The sequence below is a fragment of the Schistocerca piceifrons genome, chromosome 4 (assembly GCF_021461385.2).
Source record: "Schistocerca piceifrons isolate TAMUIC-IGC-003096 chromosome 4, iqSchPice1.1, whole genome shotgun sequence".
NCBI classification, from domain to species: Eukaryota; Metazoa; Arthropoda; class Insecta; order Orthoptera; family Acrididae; genus Schistocerca; species Schistocerca piceifrons.
In genome coordinates this window covers 50961754-50975971 of record NC_060141.1, presented here as the reverse complement: position 1 = coordinate 50975971, position 14218 = coordinate 50961754, and the positions used below count along the sequence as shown (strand labels likewise).

The following is a 14218-nucleotide window of genomic DNA, read 5'->3' as shown; positions in this document are numbered from 1 at the left end:
ATTAATAATTTGCAAAGTTGCCTGTTACAAAAATAATAATCTTTTTAAGGATTTGTATCTCATGAGGAAGATTTGGAGATGGTCCGGAATAAATATCATATTCTGTCAAACTTGCTTGACTGACGTAATACTGAAGTGGAAACATTTAAATTGAGTCAAAATTCTTAACTCCAAAATACACTATAATTGCAAAACTGTTATCACCAGCATTCATTTGGAATTTTTGCTCCAGTGAAGTAATACAAAACACTCCAAAAACCTCTGCCAGAGAAAAAAATATTTTAAGACAAATTTGGGTAGAGAACTGCCATATCAACTTACGAATCCAAGATTACCTCTACTTTTAAAGGCAAAAACTATTCTGCATAAAACGACTATTAAATAAATATTCAGTTGCTTTATAGAAAGTACCATCATCTGATACTTTTTATCATAAATATCGTAGTTCCCAATTTGTCTGCGTAAGGATGTCGAGATGTAAGCAGCTAATTGATACTGGCGGTTTCCCTCGATCATGTGAAGTCTCGTCTGAACAAAATAGAAGCTGTCTGGATGTGGTAATGAACAGACGTGGTTGTCAAGTAAACTAGAATGACATTTTCACTCTGCAGCGGAGTGTGCGCTGATATGAAACTTCCTGGCAGATTAAAACTGCGTGCTCGACCGAGACTCGAACTCGGGAGCTTTGCCTTTCGCGGGCAAGTGCTCTACCATCTGAGCTACCGAAACACGACTCACGCCCGGTCCTCACAGCTTTACTTCTGCCAGTATCGTCTCCGAGATGGTAGAGCACTTGCCCGCGAAAGGCAAAGGTCCCGAGTTCGAGCCTCGGTCGGGCACGCAGTTTTAATCTGCCAGGAAGTGTCAAGTAAACTGTTTATTTAACATTATCATCGATTGTGAAGTGTATGACCGCAGTGTATAGAAGATAATCTGCAAGTGAATAAATGAATATCTTCATGAAAAGTTTACGGTCAGGATTTTTATTTCAATTCAGAGCTTATTAAAAATCTTGTGTATACCATGAAAGACGACTCTGGGATTTCTCGCAACAGATTATAGACTTGTAAAAGACCTACAATTCACAATATAAGCGACGTTTCATTTGAACCATTTCCTCATTGTCGTAAATTCTGAGCTGGTTACGCTACCCTCTCGTGTAATGTGACTGCGTGTACAGACTCTTGCCGAGAATACCGAAGGTCATTTGAAAGTCAGGGAGCGCGTTGTCAAGCAACGGAATAACACGGACTTGAAGAGGCACCTCGGGAGCCCAACGGTGACTCGCAGCTGACAATACCAGCCTGCAGTCCCAGGGACTACTAAAACCGGACGTCCGGTGTTGTCTCGGTGTCCGGAAGTCTGTTGATTGTCTTTCCTGGACAGCAGGACTGGGGCGGCTTCTTGCACTGTGTGTGGACACAGCTCTTCATAATTGCCAGCGCATTTTCTTTTCGAATCTGCCCTCTATACAGCCGACCTTGTCTTACTGGAAATGGAGCAGGCACACGTACTGCGAAGGAAGAAAGGAAGGAAGACTGGGTTTAACGTCCCGTCGATATCGAGGTCATTAGAGACGGAGCATAAGCTCGCATCGTGTCAGGGATGGAGAAACACACTGGCCGTGCCTTTTCAAAGGAACCATCCCGGCTTTTGCCTGGAGCGATTTAGGGGAATCACGGAAAACCTAAATCTGGTTGGCCGCACCCGGGTTTCAACCGTTGTCTTGTCGAATGCGAGTCCAGTGTCCTAACCGCTGCGCCTCGTACAAGGAGGTAGCGTATATGGGCTGCGGGTCTGTGCAAAGTTCAGCATATTCTTGCGCTATATAAATACGGGAATTCGGAACCACACTTTTTTGAAATGTTGTTAATTGCTTAAACAAGTTTTCGAATCTTTTCAGGCTCATCTTCAGATGACGAACAGGATTTTACATGACTATTTCAAAGCGTATACTAGATGCTGGCCTGTGACATTATGGGTGGCTTTGTTATTACTGTCCCTCTATCAGCTTCCATTGCGATTGACAGTTCGCAGCGCATAGCTCATTTTTCACAGGTTAAGAAACATAGCTGTGCAGCTGGTGCTTGTTACAAAGAACCAAGCGAAATATTCTATATAACGTACTTTGCTCACAGAAATTAATTGTTTTTCTCTGTATTTAACACAGTCGAAGTATGGGCAAATGCTTCAATGAAAACTGGAGTTAACATGACTTCCCAAAAACAAAATGAAGTTGTAGTATATGCAGAGAATTGCAGCTGTTTATATGTATATGGGCAACGGCCTTGCCGCAGTGGATACACCGGTTCCCGTGAGATCACCGAAGTTAAGCGCTGTTGGGCGTGGTTGGCACTTGGATGGGTGACCACCCGGGCCGCCATGCGCTGTTGCCATTTTTCGGGGTGCACTCAGCCTCGTGATGCCAATTGAGGAGCTACTCGACCGATTAGTAGCGGCTTCGGCCAAGAATACCATCATAACGACCGGGAGAGCGGTGTGCTGACCACACGCCCCTCCTATCCGTATCCTCAACTGAGGATGACACGGCGGTCAGATGGTCCCGGTAGGCCACTCGTGGCCTCAAGACGGAGTGCTTCATATGTATATGAACATTACTTTTGAAAACAACGTGAACAAAACTTCAAATTAACCGCTGTCTTATTTATATTGTTATACTACCATCGTCTCGAATATTAGTAAAACCATATTACGTTTATTGCAGCTAAAGCTAATATGTGTATGAGTATTAATTTATTTCATTAATAGAAGGCTTTTTGATACTGTTGCGTTGTGGTTTTGGTTCTATGAATAACGTTTGTAAGTAGGCTGTTTAGGTTCTTATATTGGTAACGCCACGTAGCGCTCTGTATGAAAATCACTGGCTGTGCTGTGTGCAGTCTGTTGCTAGTTTGCATTGTTGTCTGCCATTGTAGTGTTGGGCAGCTGGATGTTAACAGCGCTTAGCGTTGCGCAGTTGGAGGTGAGCCGCCAGCAGTGGTGGATATGGGAAGAGAAATGGCGGAGTTTTGAAATTTGTAAGACTGGATGTCATGAACTGCTATGTATATCATGATTTTTCAACACTATTAAGGTAAATACATTGTTTGTTCTCTATTAAAATCTTTCATTTGCTAACTATGCCTATCAGTAGATAGTGCCTTCCGTAGTTTGAATCTTTTATTTAGCTGGCAGTAGTGGCGCTCGCTGTATTGCAGTAGTTCGAGTAACGAAGTTTTTTGTGAGGTAAGTGATTTGTGAAAGGTATAGGTTAACGTTAGTCAGGGCCATTCTTTTGTAGGGATTTTTGAAAGTCAGATTGCGTTGCGCCAAAAATATTGTGTGTCAGTTTAAGCACAGTGTTGTATAATTTTTCTAAGGGGACGTTTCACGTTGTTCTGTATTTTGTTGTTGGAGATGTTGTACGTCTAGAAAAGGTTGGCAATTTGGTTTGAAGTCATCCCTAGGAAAGACAGTCTTAAAAACATGGTATTCCTGTTTGTGGATAGTTCATCAACAATTGGTTGGTTTAATTTTGTTGTATGGATTAGTGCATCTATTATAGCAGGATGGTAATCCCAAAAGTAAGGTCTCCTATTTTTTTATAAGTACATAGACCTGGTTATTTCTACAGTGGTTTACATCAGTTTAAAGCTTGAACATTTAGCTTTTTTCCACATAATCACCATTTCTGTCGCTGCATTTTTGTAGACGCTGTGGCAGTTTTTGTATGCCGCTGTCACAGCAGCTCGCCGCCAAGCTGTTCAGAAAGTTATGAACCTCTTCTTTCACCTCGTCGTGATAATAGAGGGCTACAGTCGTAATGTGTGAGATGTGAATCATTCCGACAGATTTAGGTCTCCTTATGGGTGGGGACAAAAATGCAAAAAGTTTTTGTAGATGTTCGGCGTATGGGAAAACTCCACTTCTGATGAAATGTTGCTCAGGGGACTGATGGATAAGACGAATGCAGAAACTACCAGTCCCAGTGCTACAACGGTGGTTCTGACAGACAGCAATACAGGCAAGAAAACGAAGAAATTAGTCCGGAACGACGAAAGATAAGGAAGTATGGGTGTTCATTTTGCCACTTTTGCAAGAAACAGGGGGAGGTGTATGGAGGAAAAGGAAGGATCAGTGTACGCCAAATCCAAAATACACTCCTGGAAATGGAAAAAAGAACACATTGACACCGGTGTGTCAGACCCACCATACTTGCTCCGGACACTGCGAGAGGGCTGTACAAGCAATGATCACACGCACGGCACAGCGGACACACCAGGAACCGCGGTGTTGGCTGTCGAATGGCGCTAGCTGCGCAGCATCTGTGCACCGCCGCCGTCAGTGTCAGCCAGTTTGCCGTGGCATACGGAGCTCCATCGCAGTCTTTAACACTGGTAGCATGCCGCGACAGCGTGGACGTGAACCGTATGTGCAGTTGACGGACTTTGAGCGAGGGCGTATAGTGGGCATGCGGGAGGCCGGGTGGACGTACCGCCAAATTGCTCAACACGTGGGGCGTGAGGTCTCCACAGTACATCGATGTTGTCGCCAGTGGTCGGCGGAAGGTGCACGTCCCCGTCGACCTGGGACCGGACCGCAGTGACGCACGGATGCACGCCAAGACCGTAGGATCCTACGCAGTGCCGTAGGGGACCGCACCGCCACTTCCCAGCAAATTAGGGACACTGTTGCTCCTGGGGTATCGGCGAGGACCATTCGCAACCGTCTCCATGAAGCTGGGCTACGGTCCCGCACACCGTTAGGCCGTCTTCCGCTCACGCCCCAACATCGTGCAGCCCGCCTCCAGCGGTGTCGCGACAGGCGTGAATGGAGGGACGAATGGAGACGTGTCGTCTTCAGCGATGAGAGTCGCTTCTGCCTTGGTGCCAATGATGGTCGTATGCGTGTTTGGCGCCGTGCAGGTGAGCGCCACAATCAGGACTGCATACGACCGAGGCACACAGGGCCAACACCCGGCATCATGGTGTGGGGAGCGATCTCCTACACTGGTCGTACACCACTGGTGATCGTCGAGGGGACACTGAATAGTGCACGGTACATCCAGACCGTCATCGAACCCATCGTTCTACCATTCCTAGACCGGCAAGGGAACTTGCTGTTCCAACAGGACAATGCACGTCCGCATGTATCCCGTGCCACCCAACGTGCTCTAGAAGGTGTAAGTCAACTACCCTGGCCAGTTAGATCTCCGGATCTGTCCCCCATTGAGCATGTTTGGGACTGGATGAAGCGTCGTCTCACGCGGTCTGCACGTCCAGCACGAACGCTGGTCCAACTGAGGCGCCAGGTGGAAATGGCATGGCAAGCCGTTCCACAGGACTACATCCAGCATCTCTACGATCGTCTCCATGGGAGAATAGCAGCCTGCATTGCTGCGAAAGGTGGATATACACTGTACTAGTGCTGACATTGTGCATGCTCTGTTGCCTGTGTCTATGTGCCTGTGGTTCTGTCAGTGTGATCATGTGATGTATCTGACCCCAGGAATGTGTCAATAAAGTTTCCCCTTCCTGGGACAATGAATTCACGGTGTTCTTATTTCAATTTCCAGGAGTGTATTTATTGTGTGGAGTATTTCCGTCCTGCAATGAAAATAAAAATATTTTGCTGAATTTCACGTAGTAAGTGCGTAATTACCCTCCAAATGACTGATTTCTAACACAAACACATTCTAACACATTTCGGTTCGTTATTAGGGGAAACTGCTGCGCTGAGACGCGTTGGTGTGCAACCAACTGGAGCGCCACACAGACCTCAAAAGTACCACCCTTGCCAAATGGTAAAAAAAGTTCAGACACCTGAAAAGAATTCACTATTTTTCTCTTACTATTTGTGAGACGGAAAGCGAAAAGTGACCTCTTACCAGAGAAGTAAAATTTTTAACAAGCAGAAACTTTCGATAATGTCTGAAATATCCGTTTTGTTTATTGTGTGTGTGTGTGTGTGTGTGTGTGTGTGTGTGTGTGTGTGTGTGTGTGTATGTATGTATTATGATAATTTACATCATTCTGAACACGTTCGCATCGATTTGAAAGTTGTTTGAATCCAACAGGAGTCAACAACAGCACTGAAAGCCTTCAGTCTTCTGAAACTCACTTGTAATGGGGAAATAACACCGGCACGACAAGAGTCTCCTTTTGATAATCTCCCAGTTGTCTATGTAATGCTTCGCAAAACACCACCTCCTAAATTTCAGAGGCGTTTTAAGGAGGTCAGAGTGGCTTTCTATAAAAGAAGACCAATTTGTGATTATAATGATGCCAAGCAAGATGCGTCATCCCTTTTTACATATTTGCAGTTGGCCATAAGACAGAATAAAAACACCAATATTCTGCCTCCCGCCAACCAAAAAATAAAAAAAGAAGCAGGATTCACTAATTTCTCTCATTTTGTGGTCAATTTTCTTGGTTTTAAATTACGTACACTATAATGTGCTGTAGGTCTGAAGGGATTAACCACATAGTGTGTCATGTTAACTTAAAATAACTCTGTCCCATTTGACGAACGTCATTTTAAGGGTAATATATTTGTAAAATTTGCTTCTTAAACATGTCAAATTAAACAATTGTGATAAAGTGAAACTTTAAAACGCCTTATCTCAAAATAGCTCATCACATACATTCAGCCTGTCATAAATGATTCAAATGTAGAGCCAGAGTTGTCTTTTTTTCCAATTTTTCAGACTCTAATCCTAAACGTAAAAATTACAATAACTCAGAATCAAAAATTTCGAGAAGAGGTCCATTTTCGCTTTCCGTCTCACATTTAATGCTATGGTTCTTACAAAAATCTGGAAAACTGATGTGTTTTTAATAGCTCAGCCTATAAAGGGATTCGTCACCTTAGTGTGCGCGAGTAATGAGTGGATGAGCAAATATCGGTACATTAAGTATGTAGATTGTGGACAGTTGGGATTAGCCGTGCGGTCTTAGGCGCTGCAGTCATGGACTGTGCGGCTGGTCCCGGCGGAGGTTCGAGTCCTCCCTCGCGCATGGGTGTGAGTGTTTGTCCTTAGAATACTTTGGGTTAAGTAGCGTGTAAGCTTAGGGACTGATGACCTTGTAAGTCCCATAAGATTCCACACACATTTGAACATTATTTTTGGAATGTGGGTCTCACGGGGAGCGTGCAAGGGGATAAGTGCCTGCAGTCGCGCTATTCACCTGTGTCCTCGGCGGCACAGATGGACAGAGCGTAAGCAGGAGATCCCGGGTTCGAGTCCCGGTCGGGGCACACATTTTCAGCTGTCCCTATCGAGGTATATCAACAACACCTGTCGGCAGCTGAGGGTTTGAATTACTTATCATTTAATAAAGGGTGAAGCCCCATTATTAGTTACCGCTTATCTCCAAGCAAAAGTGCCCACGCGTACGATACGGAATGCAACTCAGCCGAGATTGTGGGGTGAGAGAGAGAGGACTAGGACACGGCAGTGCGTGTTGCGGCGCGCTTAGTACGCGGCGCGTCCGCTGCGGCGCTGACGGGCAGATTAGCTGCCGCGTCCCCCTGCCGGGGGTTAGCGCTACTAGGCGGGCGCGGCGACTCACCCACCGTTGCTATACATAACGGAGAAGCTTTCGGCGCGCGGCGGCAGCGGCGGCGACGGCGGCTCCGGCGCCGCCTCCATCTTGCCGAAGACGTCGTTGGTGCCGATGCGCGGCATGGCGACTGCTGGCCGCCGACGGCGGGCCTGCTCTGCAGCGGTCGGCGGCCGCGCGAATGGGGCGAGCGCGCAGGCCCGCGCAGCCGCCCGCCAGTCGATATGCAGCCGGCGCGCCGCTGCTCGCCCCTGCACCGTGCGGCCGAGCACGCACTGTCGCCGCGGCGAGTGCTAGTCCGCGAGCGAACCCCGTAGAGTTGTGCTGCGACCTGCCCCGCCTATACGAATGCGGCCTCTCCCTCCTCACCTATACACAGGCCACGTCCTACGCCAAGGTAGTTTAAAGACAGGGAGCTACCGAGGGAGCTGCCAAGGGTGCAGGCACAGAGAGTGGCCTCAAAATTTTATACATAAAACAAAAGTAGGGAAAAACAAAAGTAGAGAAACAGTTGAAGACGTAACCAGGAGAGGTACATAAGTTCTGCTGCCTATTGTTTTCCCACCTTCTCTCTACGAGAAGAAGCTTTTCTGTCGGCCCGCAACTGTAAAATCATGCAGTTGTCACGATGCTATGTCGTCCAAGAACCATCTACCGGGTGATAAAAAAGTCAGTATAAATTTCAAAATTAAGAAACCACGGAATACTGTAGATAGAGAGGTAAAAATTGACACGCATGCTTGGAATGACATGGGATTTTATTAGAACAAAAAAAACAAAGTTCACAAAATGTCCAACAGATGGCGTTGGACAGCAAAAGGTTAGTGACTACGCATGAAAATCGCGTATAAAAGGAGATGTAATGAGAGAGAGAATCCAGGCATCATCATAGGCCGCACCACCCGCTCCTTTTGTCTCCATGATTTCTACCTCACCCTTTATGGTCGTCCCATCCAGCTCACCCCCACCCTAAGATACATTGGCCTCACCTAGACCCATCATCTCCAGACCATCCAGCAGAAAGCCCATTCCTGCCTCCACCTTCTGAAACTCCTGTCTGGCCGGACATGGGGATTGCATCCTTCCACCATCCTCCACACCTACAAATCCCTCATCCATCCTATCCTCTGTTATGCCAGCGTTGCCTGGATCTCCGCACCCACCCACTTTTACAAGGCCCTCCAAACCCTTGAATGCTATGTGCTCTGCCTTGCCTTCCGTATCCGCCTTCCTTCCCCCACATGGCTCCTGTGTGACCTGATCCCCTTCCCCCTGTTCCTCCAACATCTCCGCATCCTTTACATTGTCCGCAGGCTTGGTCCCCCCCCCCCCACCCTCTGGTTTCCTACTTCCTCTCCACCCCTCGCCCGTTGCTGCGCCCCTATCGATGTATTCCTCCCTCTCTCCACCTGCACATCCTCCATCTCCTTCATCAGGGCAATTTCCAGCGTCTCCCCCTCCCGGATGATGAACTTCGCCGTGACATCTACCCTTCCTTCCAACTATAACCTGGCCTTGTTCCCCCCCGCCTCCCCTGGGCCCCCTTTCTCCTCTCCCCTGCTTCTCCCAGAGCGGATTTTCCTCCTTGCCCCCCCCCCCCCCCCCCACTCTCTGAGACCCTGCACCCCTTCCTTGACTCTTTCCTTCCCACATCCCTCCCTCCCTGGCCCTCTTCAGCCTGCCCCCCCCCCCACCTATCTCCCCCCTCTCTTCCCCTCCCTCCCTTCTTCTGGTCTCCCTCATCTCCTTACACCTGGCATGTCCTCCGTTTTGATCATCGTCATTGTGCCACGTCAGTGTTGTGTTTAGTGCTGTTTCTCCCGTGCGTCAAGAGGTGTGATTTTAATTGTGTACTGCCTTGAGGTTCGCTGTCAGTGTTTGTTATGTACTACGCCATCCGTCAATACTTTTATGCTCTGATCATACTGTGCCTTGTGTTCTTTTAATTGTCGCAGTGTGTGGTTTTTTGTGTGCGCTACTTTTTTACGGTTTTTATCTCCATTTTACAGTCGCCCCTTTGTTTTTGTCTATTGCCTTCCACGATGTTCCCCCTTTTTTTATATCTATGTTCACCATATTTTCTCCTTTGTATATTATTAACTGTCTTCTATTGTTTGTTCTATGTCTTTCGGCTGAAGAGCAGCGCATATGCTGCTGCCAGCCCGCCACGATGTGGAATTGAAATACAATACAGAAAAAAAAAAGAGAGGGAGAATCAGATGCGCCAGCAGTCGCAGCATGTTGACCTTACTTGAAAAGGCGCTTTTAGTGAAGCTGTATTATCGGAATGAAGAATGCGCTAGTTCAGCGTTACGATCCTATCGCCATAGGAAGGGGAGTCGAATGGGTAAAGGTCAGTTGACAAATGCAGCTGTGGCGAGAATGATTTCGATGTTCGAAGCCACGGGTTGTTTAGACCATAGAGCCCGTAGTGGCCGACCGAGCACAACGCGTAACTCTGCTGAGACAGTTCAGGAAGAAATAGAGACTGTAGCGGGTTCGTCTATGCACGGGGAAGTCAGCGCCGGCATTCCATACACTACTGTTTGGTTGGCACTTAGGCGTACCCTCCGATGCTATCCGTACAAAATCCATCGGCATCATGAACTGTTACCTGGCGATTTAGTGAAGTAGAGGGCATTTGCAATGTGGACGTTTCAAAAGATGGCGGAAGATGACGATTGGTTGAGTAACGTGTTGGGGACCGACGAAGCTCATTTCGCGCTCCGAGGGTCTATCAACGGGCACAACTGCAGAATTTGGGCTACCGAAAATCCTAGAAATATCGTGGAAACTCCATTGCACGACGAGAAAGTCAAGGTATGGGTTGGATTTACAACATCTACCGTTATCGGGCCTTTTTTCTTCGAGGAAATGCGTGATTCTGGTTTTGTAAGTGCTACCGTTACGGGTGAGAGGTACGCCGATATGTTACAGAATCGCATCATCCCCAGCCTGGCTGATAAACACCTGCTGGAACGTACGATGTTTATGCAGGATGGCGCTCCACCCCATATTGCTAGACGCGTGAAAGATCTCTTGCGCGCGTCGTTTGGTGATGATCGTGTGCTCAGCCGCCACTTCCGTCATGCTTAGCCTCCCAAGTCCCCAGACCTCAGTCCGTGCGATTACTGGCTTTGGGGTTACCTGAAGTCGCAAGTGTATCGTGATCGACCAACGTCTCTAGGGATGCTGAAAGACAACACGCCCCGCCAATGCCTCCCCATAACTCCGGACATGCTCTACAGTGCTGTTCACTACATTATTCCTCGACTGCAGCTATTGTTGAGCAATGATGGTGGACATATTGAACATTTCCTGTAAAGAACATCATCTTTGCTTTGTCTTATTTTGTTATGCCAATTACTGCTATTCTGATCAGATGAAGCGCCATCAGTCGGATATTTTTTGAACTTTTGTATTTTTTTGGTTCTAATAAAACCCCATGTCATTCCAAGCATGTGTGTCAATTTGTACATCTCTATCTATATTATTCCGTGGTTTATTCAGTTTTCAAATTTATACTGACTTTTTGATCACCCAGTACATTGAAGACCCAAAAAACTGGTACACCTGCCTAATATCGTGTAGGGTCGCCGCGAGCACGAAGAAGTGTCGCAAGACGACGTGGCATGGACTTCAAGAGTGTCTGAAGTAGTGCTGGAAGGAACTGACGCCACGAATCGGGTGCAAATCTCTTCTTAACAGCACGTTGCAAATCATCCCACATATGCTCAATAATGTTCAGGTCTGGGGAGTTTGGTGCCCAGCGGAAGTGTTTAAAGTCAGAAGAGTGTTCTTGGAGCCACTCTGTAGGAATTCTGGACGTGAGGGATGTCGCACTCTCCTACTAGAATTGCCCAAATCGGCCGGGATGCATAATCGACATGAATGAATGAAGGTGATCAGACAGGATGCTTACATACGTTTCACCTGTCAGAGTCGTATCTAGATGTATCGGGGATCCCGTATCGCCGGCCGCTGTGACCGAGCGGTTCTAGGCGCTTCAGTGCGGAACCGCGCTGCTGCTACGGTCGCAGGTTCGAATCCTGCTTTGGGCATGCATGTGTGTGTTGTCCTTAGGTTAGTTAGGTTTAAGTAGTTCTAATACTAGGGGACTAATGACCTCAGGTGTTAAGTCCCATAGTGCTCAGATCCATTTGAACCATTTGGTCCTGTATCACTACAACTGCACACGTCCCACACCATTACAAAACCTCCACCAGCTTGAACAGTCTCCTGCTGATATGCAGGGTCGTTGGATTCACGAGGTTGTCCCCATACCCGTACACTTCCATCCGCTCGATACAATTTGAAACGAGACTCGTCTGACCAGGCAACATGTTTCCATTCACCAACAGTCCAGTGTCGGTGTTGACGGGCCCAGGCGAGGCGCAAAGCTTTGTCTCGTGCAGTCATAAAGGGTACACGAGTGGGCCTTCCGCTCCGAAAGCCCATATCGAAGACTTTTCGTTGAATGGTTCGCACGCTGACACTTGTTGATGGCCCAGCATTGAAATCTGCAGCAGTTTGGGGAACGGTTGCACTTCCGTCACGTTGAACGACTGTCTTCAGTTGTTGGCCCCTTTCTTGCAGGATTTCCGGAAGCAGCGATGTCGGAGATTTTATGTTTTACCGGATTTCCGATATTCACGGTACACTCGTGAAATGCTCGTACGGAAAAATCCCTACTTCAGCGCTACCTCGGAGATGTTGTGTCCCATCGCTCTTGCGCCGACTATAACACCACGTTCAATCTTACTTAAGTCCTGACAGCCCGCCATTGTAGCAGCAGCAACCGATCTAACAACTGCGCCAGTACCGACTCTTATATAGCCGATGCCGAATGCATCACCGTATTCTGCCTATATACATATCTCTGTATATGAATACGAATGCTTATAGCAGTTTCTTTCACGCTTCACTGCATATTACTAAACGGCTAGATCAGTCGCCTGTTGCAGGTTGTCTTACCGAACAGCTTCCACGGAGAATTTTTACCGATTTCTGCTGCCTGAGGGCTATCAACAATTTAGGAGAAGCAAATAAACTTCATTTTTTGCAATACATCATACTAAAGCCGATGTACAGTGGCTGCCATAAACAATAAGATTTTTAACTTGCAATTTTTGAGAAATTTTGTAGTCTGTAATTTATTTGCTAAGATGTTACTTTAATATTTGGAAATTTGTGGTAAGTTCTATGGGACCAAACTCCTGAGGTCATCGGTCCGTAAGTTATACACTACTTAACTAACTTAGACTAACTTACGCTAAGGACGACACACACACATATGCCCGAGAGAGGACTCGAACCTCCGACGGAGGAGCAGCTTGAACCGTGACAAGGCGCCAAAGACCGCTCGGCTATCCCGCGCGGCTTACTTTAATATCAATGGAGTGCATTTAACCAACATTTGTCAATGATGCTTCATTTTTGTAAATCATACTTACAAGACTGAAAATATGCGAAATGAGTGTAGAAAAATTGCAGAAAGGTAGTTTTACTGGAGGGGGTGGGCATAGGGGTCCACAACACAAGGAGTTCTAACAGGGGCGCAGAATCACGTCGGTACTCTTCTGCTTTAAGTAACTCCCTCTTTCCTCAAGCTGCTCGTCCTCCACGACGAATGTTTATAGACAGAGCTGATAAAAGTCATGGGATAGTGGTATGCTTGTATAAAGATGGCAGTAGTAGCGCGTACTCAAGGTATAAAAGGCAATGCATTGACGGAGCTGTCATCTGTACTCAGGTAATTCATGTGACGAGGTTTACGACCTGATTATGACCGCACGACGAGAATTCACAGACTTTGAACACGGAATGGAAGCTAGATCTAGACACATGGTACATTCCATTTCAGAAATCGTTGGAAAACACAATATTCCCAGATCTACAGTGTCAGAAGTGAGCCGGGAGTACCACATTTCAGGCACTACCACGGACAACGCAGTGGCCAAAGGCTTTTACTTAACGACCGAGAGCCGGCCCCTGTGGCTGAGCGGTTCTAGGCGCTTCAGTCGGGAACCGCGCTGCTGCTGCTGCGGTCGCAGTTTCGAATCCTCCCTCGGGCATGGATGTGTGTGATGTCCCTAGGATGGTTAAGTTTAAGAAGTTCTGAGTCTAGGAGACTGATGACTTCAGATGTTAAGTCCCACAGTGCTTAGAGCCATTTGAAGAATTTTTTTTTTTAACGACCGAGAGCAGCGGCATTTGCGTACAGTTGTCAGTGCTAACAGAGAAGCAACACTGCGAAATAACCACAGTAGACAATGTGCGATGTACGACCAACATATCCTTTAGGACAGTGCGGTGAAGTTTGTCGTAAATGGCCGCCTATAGCAGCAGATGACCGACCCGAGTGGCTTTGCTAACAGAACAACATCGCCTGCGTCACCTCTCCTCGGTTCGTGACGTTATCGGTTGCACCCTAGACGACTCGGGAACTGTGTCAGATGAGTTCCGATTCCAGTTGGTAAGAACTGACGGTAGAGTTCGAATGTCGCGCGGATACCACAAAGCCATGGACACAGGTTGTCAACAAGACACTGGTGCAAGTTGGTGGTGGCTCCATAATCGTGTGGGCTGTGTTACATGGAATGGACTGCGTCCTCCGGCCCAACGGAACAAATCACGGACTGGAAATTGTTGTGTTT

General features: G+C 47.3%; 1 protein-coding gene and 1 pseudogene across 3 annotated transcripts in view; one reads left to right on the top strand and one right to left on the bottom strand.

The window, feature by feature from the left end:
- The window catches only part of LOC124795386 (band 7 protein AGAP004871), a 470831-nt gene that overhangs the window by 333193 nt on the left and 123420 nt on the right, over window positions 1-14218 (bottom strand). The window contains exon 1 of one of the 3 annotated variants that reach the window (XM_047259399.1): window positions 7576-7690. The exons of the other annotated variants lie outside the window; for them this stretch is intronic. Within the exon in view, the coding sequence (XP_047115355.1) occupies window positions 7576-7687 (112 nt within the window). The 5' untranslated portion in view covers window positions 7688-7690. Of the gene's footprint in view, window positions 1-7575; window positions 7691-14218 lie in introns of those variants that run through there. 3 annotated transcript variants of the gene reach the window in all.
- LOC124796610 lies at window positions 2279-2396 on the top strand (annotated as a pseudogene).